Below are 17751 nucleotides of genomic sequence, written 5' to 3' on the forward strand. Positions count from 1 at the left end.
AATACAGGCTCGAAGAGATGCAGAGATTAAAAAAGCTTTGAGCCGAAACCGGTTTGTCTCAGTGGATAGAGCGTTGGCCTGCGGACTGAGATGTCCAAGGTTCGATTCCGGCCGAGGGCATGTACCTGGGTTGCGAGCACATCCCCAGTGGGAGATGTGCAGGAGACAGCTGATCGATGTTTCTCTCTCATCGATGTTTCTAACTCTCTATCTCTCTCCCTTCCTCTCTGTAAAAAATCAATAAAATATATATTTTTTTAAAAAATAAAAAAGCTTTAAGCCCTGGCTGGTGTGGCTCAGTTGGTTGGGTGTAGTCCATGCATGGAAAGGTTGCTGGTTCGATTTCGGGTCAGGGCACATGCCCAGTCTTTCAGGCTTGATCCCTCCTTGGGGGCGGGGAGTGGTGGAGGGTAAGATGTGAGGCAGCCGATAGATGTCTGGCTCTCACATCAATGTTTCTCTCTCTCCCTTGCCCTTCCTCTCTCTCTAAGGCAGGGGTGGGCAAACTTTTTTTTTTTTTTTAAATATATTTTATTGATTTTTTTAAAGAGAGGAAGGGAGAGGGATAGAGAGTTAGAAACATCAATGAGAGAGATCGATCAACTGCCTCCTGCACACTCCCCACTGGGGATATGCCTGCAACCAAGGTACATGCCCTTGACCGGAATCGAACCTGGGACCTTTCAGTCTGCAGGCCAATGCTCTAGCCACTGAGCCAAACCAGTCATGGCGGGTGGGCAAACTTTATGAATCGAGGGCCACAATGGGTTCTTAAAGTGGACCGGAGGGCCGGAACAAAAGCATGGATGGAGTGTTTGTGTGAACTAATATAAATTCAAAGTAAACATCATTACATAAAAGGGTACGGTCTTTTTTTTCTTTTTAGTTTTATTCATTTCAAACGGGCCGGATCCGGCCCGCGGGGCATAGTTTGCCCACGGCTGCTCTAAGGGATCAATAATATATATATAATTTTTTTTTCAATCATAAAGCAGTGAGGTTGTCTATCCAGGATTTTAAAAAAATGGCTCCAAAGCCTCGTCCTTCTGTGTGGTTCAGAATACACAATGGCTGTGTGTCAGAAACACACTCCTTGCTTCCAGGAATGTCTGGTGTCTGGGGAGATTACAAGACCCAGGAAAAGGCTGCAGCTGTACCAGTTAGTGGGCCCAGGCCAATGCCAACTGAGAATCTATAGGAGCCAGGGGAGGAGGGCATGGAGGGCGGGGGCCAGGGCAGGCTTCCCGTGGGAGGGGCAGTGCCAGTAGGCTTTAAGTAGGCAGTGAGGGCAGGGCAGTGGGCACAGAGGAAGACGGCCTTCGAGAGCAGGTGGGAGGGGCAGGGACTTGAACTGTGGATGCCCAGGCCCTTCCTTCACCAGGATCTGATGGGCAGGGTGGCTGCAGCTCCTTCCTGGGCTTGGGGGCGTGAGTGGAGGCTCATTGCCCGGGTTCACTTCTGGGGGCACTGGGCATGGGCGGCATCTCAGACTAGATCCACCTGTCCCTTTATACCCTGTTACTCAGAGAGCTGTATCCGCTGGGAATGTGAGTGTCTTTTGTCCCGGGGTGAGGAGGTGACTGTGTGGCCTCTGGCTGGCAGGCTGGCGGCAGCTCTGCCTCCAGCTGGGGCATACCCGGCCTGGCTCCTCTTTAGGTAATCGGGTGAAGGGTCCTCGGGGCCTGTTGCATATTTTGGGGGTGGGTATGAGGGAGGCTAGGCTAGCGGGGTGTGGCTGGGAGTCTGTAGAATGTCTGACTCAATGAATCCGGACATTGTCCTTTCCCAGCAGCGGCCATGGCCTGGGAGTCTGGACTCCCTTCCCTGGCGCCTGGCCGGATGGATTGTGGAGGGCCTAGGTCCTTGCCTCTGCTTTGTTGCCTGGGGTCGGGGTCTCAGCCAATCTTGGTGTCTTGGTAGGAGACTATGGCTCCTGTCCCAGCCATCTTGGCTCATCCTAGCCGCTCCTAGCTGTGTTTGCCCCCAGGGCAGAGGGCCTGGGTGAGACAGGTGTGCAGACGGTGGAGGGATGGGCACTTACTCTCTTTCCAGGGGAGCCTCTTCCTCTCACTGGGACTCTGAAAAGCCCAGGGCCTGGGGCTGGGAGAACCTGTTGGGGCAGTTGACCTGGGGAACACCTGGATTAGAAGAGCCACATAGTACTCATTCCAGGGCTACCCCCCTGTGCCTCCCTTTTCCTGCCTCCCCCTGGAGGACCTGTCAGCTTAGAGGACCCAGGGCCCAGGGTGTGTGGAGGGGAGGAGAAGTGGCCTGTCGGGGGTTCTTCTCATCTGTGATTCTCATGGTGCCCAGGCCCCTCGAGAAGTGAGGCAGTGATGGCGGACTGCTACACAGAGCTGGAGAAGGCGGTTGTAGTTCTGGTGGAAAACTTCTACAAATATGTGTCTAAGCCCAGCCCGGCCAAGAACAAGATCAGCAAGGACAGCTTCCAAAAGATGCTTCAGCAGGAGTTCAACCACATGCTGACGGTAAGGCCCCCACGCAAGGGCCCTGTCTCTCCCCAGCCCCCGAAGCCCTGTCTTCCCCAGTGCAGCCCCTGTTCGGGGGCCTCTGCCTAGGGGGCTCTGTGGGACTGCCACTCTCAGCATGGCTGACCCAGGTTCCTCCTCAGAACACGGGGAACCGAAAGGCTGCTGACAAGCTCATCCAGGACCTGGACGCCAACCAGGATGGATGCGTCAGCTTTGACGAGTACTGGACCTTGATAGGAGGCATCGCCAGCCCCATCGCCAACCTCATGTGCGAGCAGAAGCAGCAGAGCAGCAGCTAAAGACCCCCCACCGTCCCCTCATGGCACTGCCCCCATGCCCAGCCCCTCGTGCTCTTCCCAGCCTCCTGCCCACCCGGGCCCTGCCCTCACTTCTCCCTCCAGACCTTCTGTTGATCATTGCTGAACAGGGGGAGGGGGGATGTCAGGGCCTCTTTGTGAGCATATCCCAGTCTGGGGGTGCCTACCTCAGGGTCTCGGTCCCTGGAGCCAGCAGACGCTGGGCATCCAGGCCCCCAGTGCTGTTTGGGTAACCCGAGTTTCCTCAGTCCATCTACCCTGCCAACATCTGATGTTCCTGCCTAATGCTGAGTCTCTCTTGACCTCTGGAGGTCAGCTGGCTGCTCCAGGTCTTCCTGCTCCTGGCATAAGCACCAGAGACATCTCCCCTTCCCCTCAGCCCCTGGGCTGGGGAAAGACTTTCAGGGACTGCCCTCCAGCTAGCTGCCTCTGGGTCTGGGAAGAGATCAGCAGGGTTGAGCCTTCTCCCTCCTCCTCAGCCCCTGAAGCATGGCAATAAAGGCTGGATTTGACCTTTGTTTCCCCCTCACCCAGTCCCTTTGTGATGCTCATTAAAACCTTTCCAGCCCTAATCGGTTTGGCTCATTGGATAGAGCGTCGGCCTGCAGACTCAAGGGTCCCAAGTTCGATTCAGGTCAAGGGCATGTACCTTGGTTGCGGGCACATCCCAGTAGGAGTTGTGTAGGAGGCAGCTGATTGATGTTTCTCTCTCATTGATGTTTCTAACTCTCTATCCCTCTCCCTTCCTCTCTGTAAAAAATCAATAAAATATATTAAAAATATATTTTAAAAACAAACAAACAAAAAAAAAAACCTTTCCACATCCTGGCCAGTGATTCCTGGTCAAAGGCACATGCCTGGGTTGCAGGTGCGATCCCTGGCTTTGGTCTGGGCGTGTGTAGGAGGCAACCAATTGATATGTCTCTCTCTCATGAACATCTCTCTCTCTCTCTCTCTCTCTCTCTCTCTCTCTCTCTCTCCATCCTCCCTCCTTTCTTCCTCTCCCCCCTCTTTTCCACTCTCTGAAAATCAATGGAAAGAATATCCTTGGGCGAGGATTAACAAAAAAACAAAAACAACACCCCCCAAAACAAAACACAACAAAAAACAAAACACACACACACACACACACACACACACACACACACACACACACCACCACCAAACACCTTTCCACTCTTTGGAACCTTAGAAAGAAGTAGAAGTCCTAGATCCCTGTGGGTGCTGTGTTGTAATGTACCCCCATGTACATTCACCTTCCGTGAATCACAGAAGGACGCCTCAAGAAATGGAATTAAAGAGTCACATTTATTGCAATCCGGGACTCTGAGGGGCCATTCCCCAAATCTCATAGTGATAAGATGGCCGCAACACCAGACTTATATAGGCAAAGGTCACAAAGGTATTGATTACATCCCAGGGTTTGAAATGAGGAACCTGATTTGCAAAAAAGCAGTTTACAGAAGCAGAAACAGCATGTTATCTAAATTACAGTTTGGGATCTCCGTATCACTGAATTGACAGAAACACGTTAACTAGAGCCCTCTGACCTTGGGATAATTGGCTGTCCTTCCCAGGTAAAGGAAAATGTGCTTTCTAAGACCAGTATGACCACAACCAATGGGATAGTCACAGTACAATCAATAGGGTATTCGATCGAATGGGATGATTCATATAATTCAGAAAATCAAAATAACTTTTCTATTGTTAAACAAAGCAAATAAGTACAGAAGCCAAACAGCAGGGTTAAAGTTAAACTATGGTGTCTACCTGAGATGATTGCTACCATACTTCAGCTGTCAGCCCTGGACCAGCAGTTCCTTCCAGCTCCATGAAGGTCCAAAGGCCACATGTCACCACTGGGCCTCCTAGCCAGACTGACAGTATGTCCCACGTAGTCCTTATTGCAGTTCTGTGAGCGAGGGGCCATGGCCCTTAGTTGCACTGAGTATCTGAATGCTCATCAACAGATTATTTATTTATTTTAAAAATATATTTTTTTATTGATTTCAGAGATGGAGAGAGAGAGAGAGAGAGAGAGAGAGAGAGAGAGAGAGAGAGAGAGAGATGATGAGAACGCATCATTGATTGGCTGCCTCCTGCACGCCCCGCACTGGGGATAGAGCCCATAACCTAGGCATGTGCCCTGACCAGGAATCAAACCCTGGTTCATAGGTGGGCGCTCAATTACTGAGCCATGCCGGCCGGCCGGGAAAATATGAATATATTTAAATGGATAATGGAGAGCATTACACCATTGTGATGTTTAGATTTCATCAAGCACGAATTTAAAAGACTCAGTTTATTTAAAAAGTCACAATACTTGAAGCATTCCAGAATTTATACACTCTGCAAAGATTCAAACTTGTGACAAAAAATCTTAGCTGTCAACTTAAAATATATGTGAGTCACTACATACCACCCCCCCAACCCCCTAATTCCTTCAGGAAGCTCAGAGCAAACCCCCTGAAGACAGACTATTGCTTTAGAGAGCAATAGGGGTGTTGGGGAGAGAGGGGGGCTACCTGGGGAAGCTTTGGAGGCGGGATGAGCTGAACTAGAATGGAAGCTTGAGGTGAGCAGATCAAATAGGAGAGAGAAAAGAGTCTTGGAGAATAGGACAGAGGATAGCCAGGGGCCAAGGCCTTGGTGTGGTGGAGGAGGCAGCTTCTCCAAGCCAAGGTGTGAGGGATGCACGGGAAATACCAGAGGCCCTTCCTGCCTCCTTTCCGATGACCGGCTCCTCAGGTTCCAATCCTCCACACTGAATGTCTCAGAAGAGGGTGGTGGTGGTGGTGGGGTGTCGGGTGGGCCAACCCCAGCCCTGTCCCTCAGGACCCAGCTCCTGCTTCCTTGAGAGAAGGGGCTATGCTCCCTTCAGTGCTCTGGTACATGCCTGGAGTTCAGCACTTCCATCCGTCCAAGACTTTAGAACAGCTGGCAGGAAATGAGAAGGCACGTGACCCCAGCTAGAGGCCTGTTTCTAGAAGATTTAAGCTCCAACCTAGAGTGCTGGGGAGGACACTGAATGTTAGTGGAGGTCAGAGAATCTAAACCGCAGTCAGCGCTTTGGCTTCAGGCACGGAGCCAGATAGGCCCCAGAGGGACAAAAGCTGTCACTGCAGAAGCAGACACTCAGCTGAGGCCTCCCTGGGGAGTGGTAGGGCCGCAGAAGGGCAAGCCTTCCTGTCTTACCCTCAAGTTCAGGGACTAGACAGCCTGAGCAAGGCCTGAGCAGAGTGGAGGAGGGAGGGTCAGAAGCAAGTCCCACAGTGCTATTGAGCAGGGCCCCTCTGCCTGGTCTTTCCCTGGCCTGGCCTAGTATTTAAACCACTTGGATCTGAGGTGGTGGGTGCCCAATACATTGCGCCTGCCAAACCCCTCTGTAGTCAGACTTGCCATTCTCTAGGGTGAGAACCTGGCTTATTTTGTCACATTAGGGTAAGAAAACCAAAACTACCCGTGTCAGCTTTTTTTTTTTCTTAAGTATATTTTATTGATTTTTACAGAGAGGAAGGGAGAGGGGTAGAGAGTTAGAAACATCGATGAGAGAGAAACATCAATCAGCTGCCTCCAGCACACCCCTTACTGGGGATGTGCCCGCAACCAAGGTACATGCCCTTGACTGGAATCGAACCTGGGACCCGTCAGTCCGCAGGCTGACGCTCTATCCACTGAGACAAACCAGTTAGGGCCCCTGTCAGCTTTTGACCTTCCTGTGCATTTTGGTTTTTCTTTCCATTTAGATTTTTAGTAACTTCCTTTTGAAACCTGAGCAATCCTTTCCGCTTGTCCAATGTTAAAAGTTTTAAAAACACATTCTCATTCAAGTCTCATTTGGTCCTGCTGACAGCCCCGTGAAACAAGAATCACGATCCACCTTTTACAGGTGAAGCTGTCAGAGGTGACGTGACTTGACTTAGCCCAGGACACCGTGACGGTGACCCGATCCGTCTTTTATGAACTCTGTGTGGACTGCCCCAAGGGCAGAGGCGCTTGTCTGTGTCTTAGCCCCAATAACGATGAAGGGCCAAGGGTGCCCTTTACATGCCCAGAGGCCACCGAAGCTTGGTGGCTGTGATGCTCCTGCTGCAGATGATCCATTCATTCCCCGTCCTCATAAATACCCCTTGTCATCACCTTCTAAGCTGAACACCATTTGAGTTTCTGCCCAAATCAATGATTCTTGAACAGCTATTCTTTTGCATCTCAGATAAATGCTTGTTGCCTCTCCCTTTGGCCTTCTATTTTGAGGTTAACAGGATCTAAGGTGATCTACTTAGTACACAGATTTGGCTGTGTGTAACACATACCGAATAGAGCAGTGGTTTGAATGAAGGGGTTTATTTCTTGGTCATATACTATCTGGAAGTAGGTGGCTTAGGCCTGGTTTGGTAGGTGGTTCTGCTCAGCCATCCCCAGTTGGTATAGTCCAAACATTTCATCCATTTTCCAAGCAGCAAGGTGAAGAAGTGGCCTGTTCTCTGCCGTTATGGGGAGAATTACAAGTCACTTACCTTGTTATCTTTCTGCTTATTTTGGTCAGAGGTTAAACATATGGCTACACCTATTTGCACAAAGGGCTGGGGAGCATGGCCTTTATTTGAATTTAAAAGTAAGTTTGTTTTTAAACTATACAGAGTCTGTTTGGCTATGAGAGATAAGGGGAGAAGTGGTAAGGAGACAACTAGCAGCAGCCTTTACTCCAAATGATATTTGACACCTGCCACAAAACATAAATTGGGCAGTATTTCCTCCTTTTTTAATTTCTGGAAATACGTATAAGATGCCCTGCATGCCCTCCCTACCCCTCTTGATTTGGTAAACTTTCCCAGAAAGACCATCTGGGTCTGTTTTATTTTTATATATCTTCTTTTGTGTAGGTTTATACTACTGAACAGTTTTTATTTTTTACTAATAAAAATTGTATTACTTAGCAGCATTTAGAATGTTAACAAAATGGCTGCAACTTTTTTGTTTTTTTGCAATTAGAGAGTGGTATTCAGTTAAGAGAACAACAATTGTTTCATAAAAGCTGCATCAGAGACAACTGAAGATGAAAACATTACCATCCCCACATGTAACTAATTTGTGCTGTGCACCAAGAACCTGCTTTAAACTTCCATGCCAATTTACAACCCCCATACTGTACCAGGCAAAGTTAGTGGCTATTGGAAATACCACCAGGACAGGCCTATCTAAACACATATTGGGCTCTGCCAACGTGGCTCAGTTGGTTGGAGCTTTGTCCAACTGTGCATCGAAGGGTCCTGGGTTCAATTCCCAGTCAGGGCACATACCTAGGTCTAGGTTCGATTTCCCGTTAGAGGCAGCCGATCAATGTTTTTCTCTCTCCCTTCGTCTCTCTCTAAAATAAATAAAGACACATATCATCAGTGAGGATTATAAAACAAAAAGCATTAAAAAAAGACATTTGGTAGTGTGTTAATTGTACACACAGAAAAAGACACTGTATAGTTAGTTTAAAAACAAATCTTTAAAAAAAATATCCTATATAATAAAAAGCTATGTGCAAATTGTCCCCTAGACCGGGAGTTCGACTGGGAGTTGGACCAGGGGGCGGGGCCAGCCAACCACCAGCAGCCCCTCCCTCCAGCCGCCCAGCTCCCAATCGCCCTGATCAGGGTGGGCTGGCTGGACCCCACTCATGCACAAATTTGTGCACCAGGCCTCTAGTAAACAAAACAACCAAAAACAAATCTTACACAGCCTTTAATATCAGTTTTTTTCTTTAAAAGGAATGAGTTGTGTACAGGGTAGGTAAATGCTTCATAGACAATAAAAAAAGTTGTCTAGAACCAACTTATCATCATCTTCTTCTTCCTCTTCATCTACCTCCTGTTATAGGACAGTCAAAAGTTAGAAAAATTCGGGACACACAGAATAGGGAAACTAAGACAGATGGTTAAACAGCAGTTTACAGCCACATTGTAAATCTTATCTTCCCTAAACCAAAGGCACCGAAGAGTAAGTGGTTTGCATTTCTCCTCCCAAACCAGAGGGTAAATAGCTTAAATCACCCTACTCAGGAAGATAGATAACAGAAATCCAATTAGTGCCATTTGCCAACCACACCCATGAAGTTAAGAGAATAAATATCATTTTGGTACATCCTCATAAAGCTGATGAATATTCCATTGTTCATCCCCTAAGACCTTCCCTAAATGCTAAGCCTTTAAAAACCCTGAAACCGAAGTTCCTGCCGGGCTCTCCCCCCTCCCCCCGCACCCCCCAGGAGCATGTCCGTGTCATTCCCTTGCCCCTCTCCTTCCCCCACAGACACATCTCTTAAACTTCAAGGGACCCCATGAGACTTACAACCAAGGGAGCAATGGGCAGTGGCAGTGTCTCGGGCTACACCCCTGAACCTTTTCTCTGACTTCTCAGTCAGCCCAAGCAGCCCCGCCTGGGCTCTCCTGTTGCTTCTTCTATGCACTTTCCTGTTTCACTGTCTTAAGTGGGTTTTTGCTGCGGTCAATAAATTCTTGCTTGCTTTTCTACACTTTGTCTCGATTGAGATCTTTCCTTTAAGAAGACAAGAACCAAGGTGTCATGGTCTCCGCGGTAATACTCCTGCCCCGCATCCTCTTCACCTTCCACGTCTTCCTTCTTTTTCTTCTTTTTTCAGGCTTGATGACTCTTTTTTTTTTTTTTTCAACATCCCACATTTCTCCCAGCTTCTTTGTAATATCACCAATGGACAGGCTAGGATTGGATAAAAAGTAAAATGATAGACACATGCTTCTTTTACGTAGGTGGGTACAGGAGAGTTAACCGTCAACAATTAACATAACAATAACGATGAGGGAATTTGTGGTCTCCTCCCTGGCACCCTGGTGCATTGGTTGTGCCCTGTGCGATCTGGAGAAAGGGAAGTTACAAGTTACCCTGACATTCCACAGGTATGTTATCATAGATGCAAAAAGATAATAGGCTCAGGTCTTTGCTAGGGAACATACCGGCCTAGGATATGACTACCCACTATAAACTGCTTTTTAATTTAAAAAGTTTTCATTTCAGACCATCCCTTGTGGTTACTTTAGGTCCTTGAGTTTGCAAGGCCACCTGGCAGGCCTTCCCTGCATTAGTCAGATTAGCATGTGGCCCTTTCGTCCACAGAAACATTAAAGAGTCTAATGGATGAGGTAGTCAGTAGAGAGACCCAGAAAGTTTTTGAGCAAATGATCGACAACATGGACAACTATGACCAGAACGGATGAGGAGGGGAGAGGCTGCAGTCCAGAGGAGGTTGCTGTGTCAGGACAGCAGCACTTGGGGAGGACCTGTGGCTGGCAAGGCTGCTTGGCCACATCTGGGGTTCCACAGAGCAAGGCGGAGCTGATGGGGATTGGGGCTGAACGACTAGGGGAGCAGTGAGAGTTTGGTGCTGGAAGGATGGGGCTGGCTGAGTACAGATTCAAACCCTTGGATCTTAGGAGTTCTTTAAACTGAGGCGATGATGATGCTGTGAGGCAGAGGGAGAGAGGGGAAGGATCCAGAGAGAAGCAATCAAGAGAGAAAAGGGTAGAAGCCAGGCAGGGTTAAGGAGAGGAGGAGGAACCAGGCAAGTGGCCAGAGAAGGAGCTTTGGGTGAAGGAGTAGCTGTCAGGGTGATTGAGGAGTGGTGCTCTGTTGCCAGGCCAAACTGAATTCAAATCCTGGCTCTACACTTAATTTCTTGAGCTTCTGTTTCCTGATCTATTAATCATAGACATTGCCCACATTATAGGGTGGTTGGGAGGATTAAATTAGATAATGTATCCGCACACAGAGCACTTAGAACAATGTCTGTACAGAGTAAACACTCAGGAAACTTGAGTTTCTTCTCCCTTACCTGTCTGCCGCCCTTTTCCCTTCTTGGAAGATGTTTATCTGGCCCAAAGCTGGGCAGGTTCAGAAAGTCATTTTTTTTTTATTTTTATCACTGCTCTTAGGGATGATCTTGTTCTGAGAGACGAATTCTTGTTCATTCTTATGACTGCATGGTAAACCCAAACTTTCCAGAAATCAGCTCCCCCCGCTCCCTGAAGGAAAGTCCCTTTGAGAATCTAAATGCAAACCAGAGCTGGTTGGTGAATAAAGAGCTGGGGTGACTGGAGGTGAAGGGTCATAAAGGGTTGGTTGCATAAGTAAGCTGGGATGATCACGTGTGTATCTGCACCGTGTAGGGAATTGATTTCCTTGCCTATGAAATGGGGTATGGAGAGGCATCGAACTAGATCAAGTGAAGTTGTCAGCAAACTCCACTATTTTTGAAGCTGGACCTAGGTGTTTTGCCAGTTACTATAGAGCAGTGGTTCTCAACCTTCCTCATGCCGAGACCCTTTAATACAGTTCCTCATGTTGTGGTGACCCCCAATTTCATTGTTACCAATTGAACATAATTAAAGCATAGTGATTAATCACAAAAACAATACGTAATTATATACGTGTTTTCCAATGGTCTTAGGCGACCCCTGTGAAAGGGTCGTTCGACCCCCAAAGGGGTCGCGGCCCACAGGTTGAGAACCACTGCTATAGAGGGAAACATATGATCCTTTCCAAGCGGGGAGGAAGGATGAAACCAACGAACAGACTTTTCTCACTTTCAAGGTTTTCTTGATTGTTTTGTTCTTAAACTGTTAACACCTGACATTAGCAGATGACAACACGAGGGCTCAAAGGACAAAGGAGTATTGACAGGGAAACCAGAGGTGGACTATCCTCGTCCTTGTGTCTCAGCGCATGTGTGAGGTTGGATCGTGGTTTCATGTTGCCGACATGTCAGACTGCCTCACTCAGCAAGGATGCTGGCTCCTGCTGTGTGTCATGGCTTCTTCTACTGCTGCATCTAACAACATACACTGAGTGCTCACCATGTGCTTGGCTTGTGTTATCTCATTTGATCTGTGAGGGGAGTGATAGTATCACGTTACAGAAGAGCAAACCCACGCTCAGAAGGAGGTTAAGAGTGTTTGTACGGTCACTTGGTGAATGTAGCGACTGAGGTAACTCGCTTTCTTCTTTTGGTAAGAGGCGCTGGACGACAGGTCTGAGTGCATGACCCACACGGTCAATCGTAGCGCCCTGACTTCTTAGAATTAGGGATTGGCTCATGGCTGAGTGCACGAACCAAGCAGGGCCAGTCAAGGCTCTTCTCGGGATACATGCACGCTGGGTTTATAAAGCTGGAGTAGTCTGTGACCATGCTTCTCATTGTATAGAGAGGTCCCGCCCACATGCCAAGGGAGACAGACAGTGATGAGAGAAGGATGGACAGATGGGAGGATGGAAGGATGGATGGTGTTGAGTTTCCTGTTCTAGCCCCCCAGGCTGTGGTTCACTGAACCTGCAAACCTGTGATGTAACAACGATACACCCCTTTTTTGCTACTTCAGTGGGCGTTCATTGACCTTCTGTCTCTTATAGCTGAAAGGCCTTGATGAACAGCACCACAACATGGGAGAGTCAAGATTCAAACTCAGAACCCAACTTCTTAACTTCTCTGCAGTAGCTATTTCCTAGCATCACTCATTGCTCTCTTCGAATGTCACTTTCAACCACTTCCTCAGGAGCAACAGCCTATAATTCTTACAACCACTGCTCACTCTCCCGTCACCTTCCTTTCACGGAAGCTGGCCTGAGTCCCTTTCTGGGATTTGCACAATTCCCTGGGTTTGTCGGGACACATCAGAACATATCTCTCAAGGTGAGTGTTTCTGGGTGATGGTTAATCACGCTGATTTATGTTGATTCCTGTTAGCACTGGTTTCACCAAGTGACGCATTCCATCCTCGGCCCTCCATTCTAGCAAATGGCAGAGCCCAGCTGCAGACCCAAGTCTGCCTGACACCCAGGCCTGAGTGTTTGCTGGGACAGCAGCTGGCCTCCAGGCTGTGGGAGGCTGTGAGGAGTCGGCAGGCTGGGGTGGAGGTGTTCCCGGCTCCTGACTCAGGTGTCAGACCTCAGGAACCACCTACCTCTAGACACGGAGTCTGTGAGGAGCTGTGGGTCGGGGAGACAAGTCCCCAGACGTGAGGTCCGGCAGTGCAGGGGGTGGCCCAGAGTGGCTGTGCTCCGTGAGCCTGCTTGCGTGAGACCACAAAGAGTGGTGAGGGTGGCCATGTGTTGGGGGCACAAGCAACGGTTTGTTCTTGACCAGATTCTCGGAGGGTGCTGATGGTTCACATCTCTTTCCCTTCTGAGTTCTGATAAAATCTCCAAATGTCAGCCGTGGACCAGAGGATGTAATTTGGAGCTGAAGCCAAAAAGATCTTTATATGCTAATTTTGCTGCTTCCCGAACTGACCTACCCCCACCTCAACACAGAAAGCAGCTGCCTAACTGTATCCTGCCCCATGGGAGAGGTGGGGTCACCTGGGAGGGAAGGAGGGGGAGGGGCAGGCTGGTTGAGAAAGAGAAAGTCTGCAGGCTAGAAGGGGCAGAGCCTCACCCCTCTCTTCCCTCAGAGGTGGGAGGAGGTGATGGAGAGAGGAGCCCTTCTGAGGAGGGAGGTGTTAAATTGCTCCCTCCCCCAAACACTGCCATTGGCGAGAAGGAAGCTTCCGGAGCCTCTGGAGAGAGCTGGGTCCATAGGCTACAGCAAGTGAGCTTTTAGAGGGTTCAGGGGTGGGGGTAGAGAATTTAGGGCCATGCCCGGAAATGTGGTATTGAAGGGAGGAGAGAGGATGGTGGCCATTGGGACAGCACTGGTGCGCCCTCCTCTGGTCATTCCCCAAACATCTGCTCTGTGTCAGGCCAGTTTAGTGGGGAAGACACACAAATAATCCCAATTAAACTTAAATTTTTAAAAATGTTTCAATTAAAGTTGACATTCAACATTGTTTTATATTAGTTTCAGGTGTACAGCACAGTGGCCGGACATCCATGTAACGAAGTGATTCCCCCATGACTCCAGCACCCACCATATACCGTTATTACAATACCATCGACTACATTTCCTAGCCGCCGCTCCACATCCCCGTGACCACCCTGCAACTATCAATTTGTACCTCTCAATCCCCCCTGTCCACCCAGCGCCCCTCCCCCCAAATCTGGCAGCCTTCCGTCTGTTCTGTGTATCTATGAGTCTACAATTAACCGTAAAAGGTATTGTTATAGGGTGATGGGCAAGAGGCTGCAAAAGTACATAGGAGAGACACTCAGCTGTGTGTGTGTGTGTGTGTGTGTGTGTGTGTGCGCACACTCATGTGTTCTGTGTTCTGGCATGTGGGAGGCTGGGAAGTAGATTCAGGGATGCTGTACAGAGGAGAAGATATATGAGCTGAGTTTAAAAGGTGGTTGGGAGATTGACAGGGGAGCAAACTGAAGAAGGGCTTTCTGAGAGAATGAATGGCATAGGCAGGGCTTGCAGGCATGGAGGGCCTGGCATGTGCATTAGTGAAGCTTCGGACCTGGGGAGTGGCGCCATGTTCATCTTCTCCTGAAAGTTATGGGGATTCACTCAGTGTTTTCACCTGAGGAACAATGTGCTCAGGTTTGAATTTTAAGGTCACCTAGGTGGCAGAGCCGAGAAGGGGTCGGAGTGGGGGGCCAGGCACGGGAGGGAGGAGAAGCCAGATGTGCTTGCAGCTTCCAGGGGCAAGGGGACGCTGCAGAGTCGCAGGCAGGGTGGAGGGAGCGGAGCCGTAGGCAGAAGGCAGGCAGACGGGTCTACCGACCAGACGTCTGGATGGCAATGAGGAGGAAGCAGGATGCTAGAGGACAGCCACGTTTCTGGTTTGGGTCACTGGGTGGATGGTGGTGTTATTGTGGCACAGAGGAGGGCTAAGGGAGATGGGAGATCTGAGGAAGGTGTCTTTTAAGCTTCTTTTCAATCCAGGCCAGAGTGCTTTTGGAGGCGAGAGGAAAGGGGACCCTTGAGGGTGACCGACCAGAGCAGGTGAGGAGATGGGCACCAGGGGAGGTTGAGAAATGAGGCTGAGTGGCTGGGTGGGGAGAGGATGGGCAGAGAGACCAAGGCTGGTCTGAGGAGGAATTGGAAAGTTAGGGATTCTCCATGACTGAGGCAATACAGGAGGTTTACCTGTGTTTAAGTCACAACTCATTCGTTGTGTGAACTTGGGCCAACTTCCCTGAGCCTCAATTTCCCCCTCTGTAAAGTGGGTTGAAATTGTACCAGCTTCCTGGGAGCGTTGTGTAAATTAAAGAGGAAAATATACGGAAATCACCCAGCATACGTAGGTGCTCCATAATGTCACATGCACAAATCCAGCACATACAGCAAATCCAGAATGACCCAGATCCACTGTTCAAACACTCTCATGCTGATCGTGCTATCAGGAGGTAGTTAGATAAATTATTTAATGCAGTTTTAAAAGAGAAAATGTTTCCAAGCATATATCTGAGGGCAGAGGAATAATCAAAGAGATCCTTGTTTAAGCTCAGAGGTGTGGTGCAACTCACCTAAGGTAAGTCAGGGGGAACATCAGGACTTAAACCTGAGCCCCAACAGTAAGGGCACTTCCCTTTGCACCTAGCTGCCCCGGAGAAAGGGTGGGCGGGCAGTGTTTGGTCCCTGACTTCTTTCTTTTCTTTTTTTAAAATATATTTTTATTGACTTCAGAGAGGAAGGGTGAGGGAGAGAGAGATAGAAACATCAATGATGATAGAGAATCCTTGATTGGCAGCTTCCTGTACGCCCCACGCTGGGGATGGAGCTCACAACCCGGGCATGTGCACCAACCAGGAATCGAACCGTGACCTCCTGGTTCATAGGTCCATTGAGCCACACCAGACGGGCTGGCCCCTGACTTCTGCCACCTAGTTCCGTCTGCCCCTATCCTAAGGCTTTTAAAATAGCTTCCAGGCATTTGGCTTACTCCCAGAAGTCCACCTGGGCTGCTCCGCAGGGGCTGTCCAGGGAGCACCTTATATGTGAGGCAGATGTGAGGGCTGTGGGTGTGGGAAGGCTCCTTGGAGATGAATCAGCACTGCCTCCTCCAGTGTGAGTCAGGTACGGGCATGGCAAGGGCTGCTCTACAGGAACAAGAGGAAGGGAAAGAGAGCAGGGAGCAGCTTGTAATGACATATCTCAACCACCAGGAGGCATGAATCAGGTGGGGGGAAAAACCAGCAGCTGCTTGTGGAAAATCTCTGGTATGTGTGTGCCTGTGTGTGTGTGCGCATGTGTGTGGATGTGTGTGTATGTGTGCGTGCGTGTGTGTGTGTGTGTGACAGAATGTGAGGACCCGGCTTCTTAGGCTGGGCATGGGCAGAGTCATCCCACTGCCTGTCTGCCTTCATGGAGAAGTGAAAAATCGAAGGGGGATTGGATTTTAGGTTGGTTTTATTCAACCTCCCTGTTCTGCTGAGGGAAGGGAGTGGCTCCAGATCACACAGCAAGTTAGTGGCAAATTAATGTGATCATCACCAGTCTCAGCCACATGGCCACTTGAGGGCACCCTTTGGCTTCAGCTTCTAGGCTGGGGACAAGTCTCTAGATGGGGCCGTAGCAATCAGCGGCTCTGCTTCTGTCTGTCAGTGTGTCTGTCCGTCTCTTTCATCTTATTTCCTTCTCCCTCACATTTTCTTTGTTTCTGTGACTACTTTTCTCCAAGTTCCCATCTGACTGCCTCTGTGTTTCTCCTTCCTGTCTCCCTTTCCCTGATGGGGACTTTGCTCATTGGGTCCCTGGAGGGGGATGTTTCCTGCAGTCTCTCCTCAGGGATTGGTAGCTCTCTGAGCTCTGGTTTCCAACCCAGAGTCTCAGTTCCACTCCTGGGAGCCAGAAAAGAAGTTATGACGTGGTAGCATAACTTGGGGAGGTCAGAAGGCCTCCAGCCTCGTAAATACTATCGCTAGTGCCCTCTCTCCCATTGCCATTCAATAACCATAAACACTGGTTGCCACCTGGTGTGGGAGAAACCCTTTGCTCATGCAGAAATGAATAAGACCCAGTCCCCACCCAGTGAGCTCACCATGTGGGGGTGAAGGCAAGAGAAGACAAGTGATTCCATCTAGGGAAGAATGCTCTAAGTACACAAGGACAAAAGGAGTGCTTTGTATGAGGCAGAGCAGGTAGAGATGGAATCTGGTTGGGCCTGGGGAAGGCTCTGTGAGGTAGTGGCATGTAACTGGCCTTTGAAAGATAGGTGGGATTCCAACAGGATCCCTCTGTACAGTCTGAGCAGCGGGATCAGAAGAAGAAAAGGGTTTCAGCCACACCACGTGCAGTGCACATACACTCAAGTCCCATTGAGCAAGACAGATAGGGTGTGTGCAGGGGAGGCTAGAAAGCTGGTGAGGACGAGCACCTCACCGCTGGGCTTCATAGAAGAGCAAGGGGGACAACAACGGCATGCTGAGCAGGAGAGGACACCTGCTAAAGCCCTCAGTTAATATGGAAGAACTGCAGAGAAAAACAATGCGTTGCACCTGTTGAGCACAAAAGGGTCAGGGGGCCTGGGGTAGAAATAAAGGACAAAGATTTATTCAAGGGTCTTAGGATTTGCAAGAAGAAAACACAACTAGGCAATCCCCCAGGTGTTCTGAAGAAGAAAGAAGCGCTGAGAGTTCCAACGGGAGAAAGTACATTCTTGAGAACAATCAGTCCTTCATTCTGAGCCTCTGGATTGGTCTGGGACAACAACCTTCCAGGTGTTCAGTGGTCTGGATGATGGCTGTCAGGTGGGCTGGATACATGGACATTCTTTCCTACGTTTTTTATTCTTTCCTGAGTCCTTCAGAAGGCTATCTGTAGGAATGTATTTATCGCCAGGCATTGATGCACAACTGGAAAGTTCAAAAGCTTAAGTCCTCAGGCCTTTTCATCTATCCCTCATGCTTCAGCCCATTTGGTCTGAACCAGTTTTGTCAGCTTGACTATAAACAATCAATTTTAAGTCAGCTTAGCTGTACTAACTCCATGTTGTTTTCTTTTCTGGTTAATCCTCACCTGAGGATATTTTTCCATTGATTTT

At 49.1% G+C, this 17751-nt stretch overlaps 1 protein-coding gene across 6 annotated transcripts; it reads left to right on the forward strand.

Moving 5' to 3' along the window:
- Positions 1-837: 837 nt before the first annotated feature.
- On the forward strand, positions 838-3322 carry LOC102422699 (protein S100-A16-like). Of its 6 annotated transcripts, none has more exons than XM_014461209.2 (3): positions 838-862; positions 2314-2489; positions 2633-3322. In XM_014461209.2, exons 2-3 carry the CDS (start codon positions 2337-2339, stop codon positions 2789-2791), a joined length of 312 nt encoding a protein of 103 aa, XP_014316695.1. In that variant the 5' UTR covers positions 838-862; positions 2314-2336; the 3' UTR covers positions 2792-3322. The 6 variants fall into 6 exon arrangements, with proteins under 6 accessions (XP_014316695.1, XP_014316694.2, XP_006095219.2 ...); XM_014461208.2 differs by lacking the exon at positions 838-862 and adding an exon at positions 1006-1547; XM_006095157.3 differs by lacking the exon at positions 838-862 and adding an exon at positions 1006-1427.
- Positions 3323-17751: the final 14429 nt, after the last annotated feature.

The sequence above is a fragment of the Myotis lucifugus genome, unplaced genomic scaffold (genome assembly GCF_000147115.1).
Source record: "Myotis lucifugus unplaced genomic scaffold, Myoluc2.0 scaffold_151, whole genome shotgun sequence".
Classification (NCBI taxonomy): Eukaryota; Metazoa; Chordata; class Mammalia; order Chiroptera; family Vespertilionidae; genus Myotis; species Myotis lucifugus.

Excerpts from the sequence above, each read along its gene's own strand:
- LOC102422699 (XM_014461208.2), top strand. The coding sequence starts at position 1,358 with ATGCCCAGGCCCTTCCTTCACCAGGATCTGATGGGCAGGGTGGCTGCA. Across the intron at positions 1,548-2,313 it reads GAGCTGTATCCGCTGGGAAT|GCCCCTCGAGAAGTGAGGCA; the intron begins GTGAGTGTCTTT and ends CATGGTGCCCAG. Across the intron at positions 2,490-2,632 it reads AGTTCAACCACATGCTGACG|AACACGGGGAACCGAAAGGC; the intron begins GTAAGGCCCCCA and ends GTTCCTCCTCAG.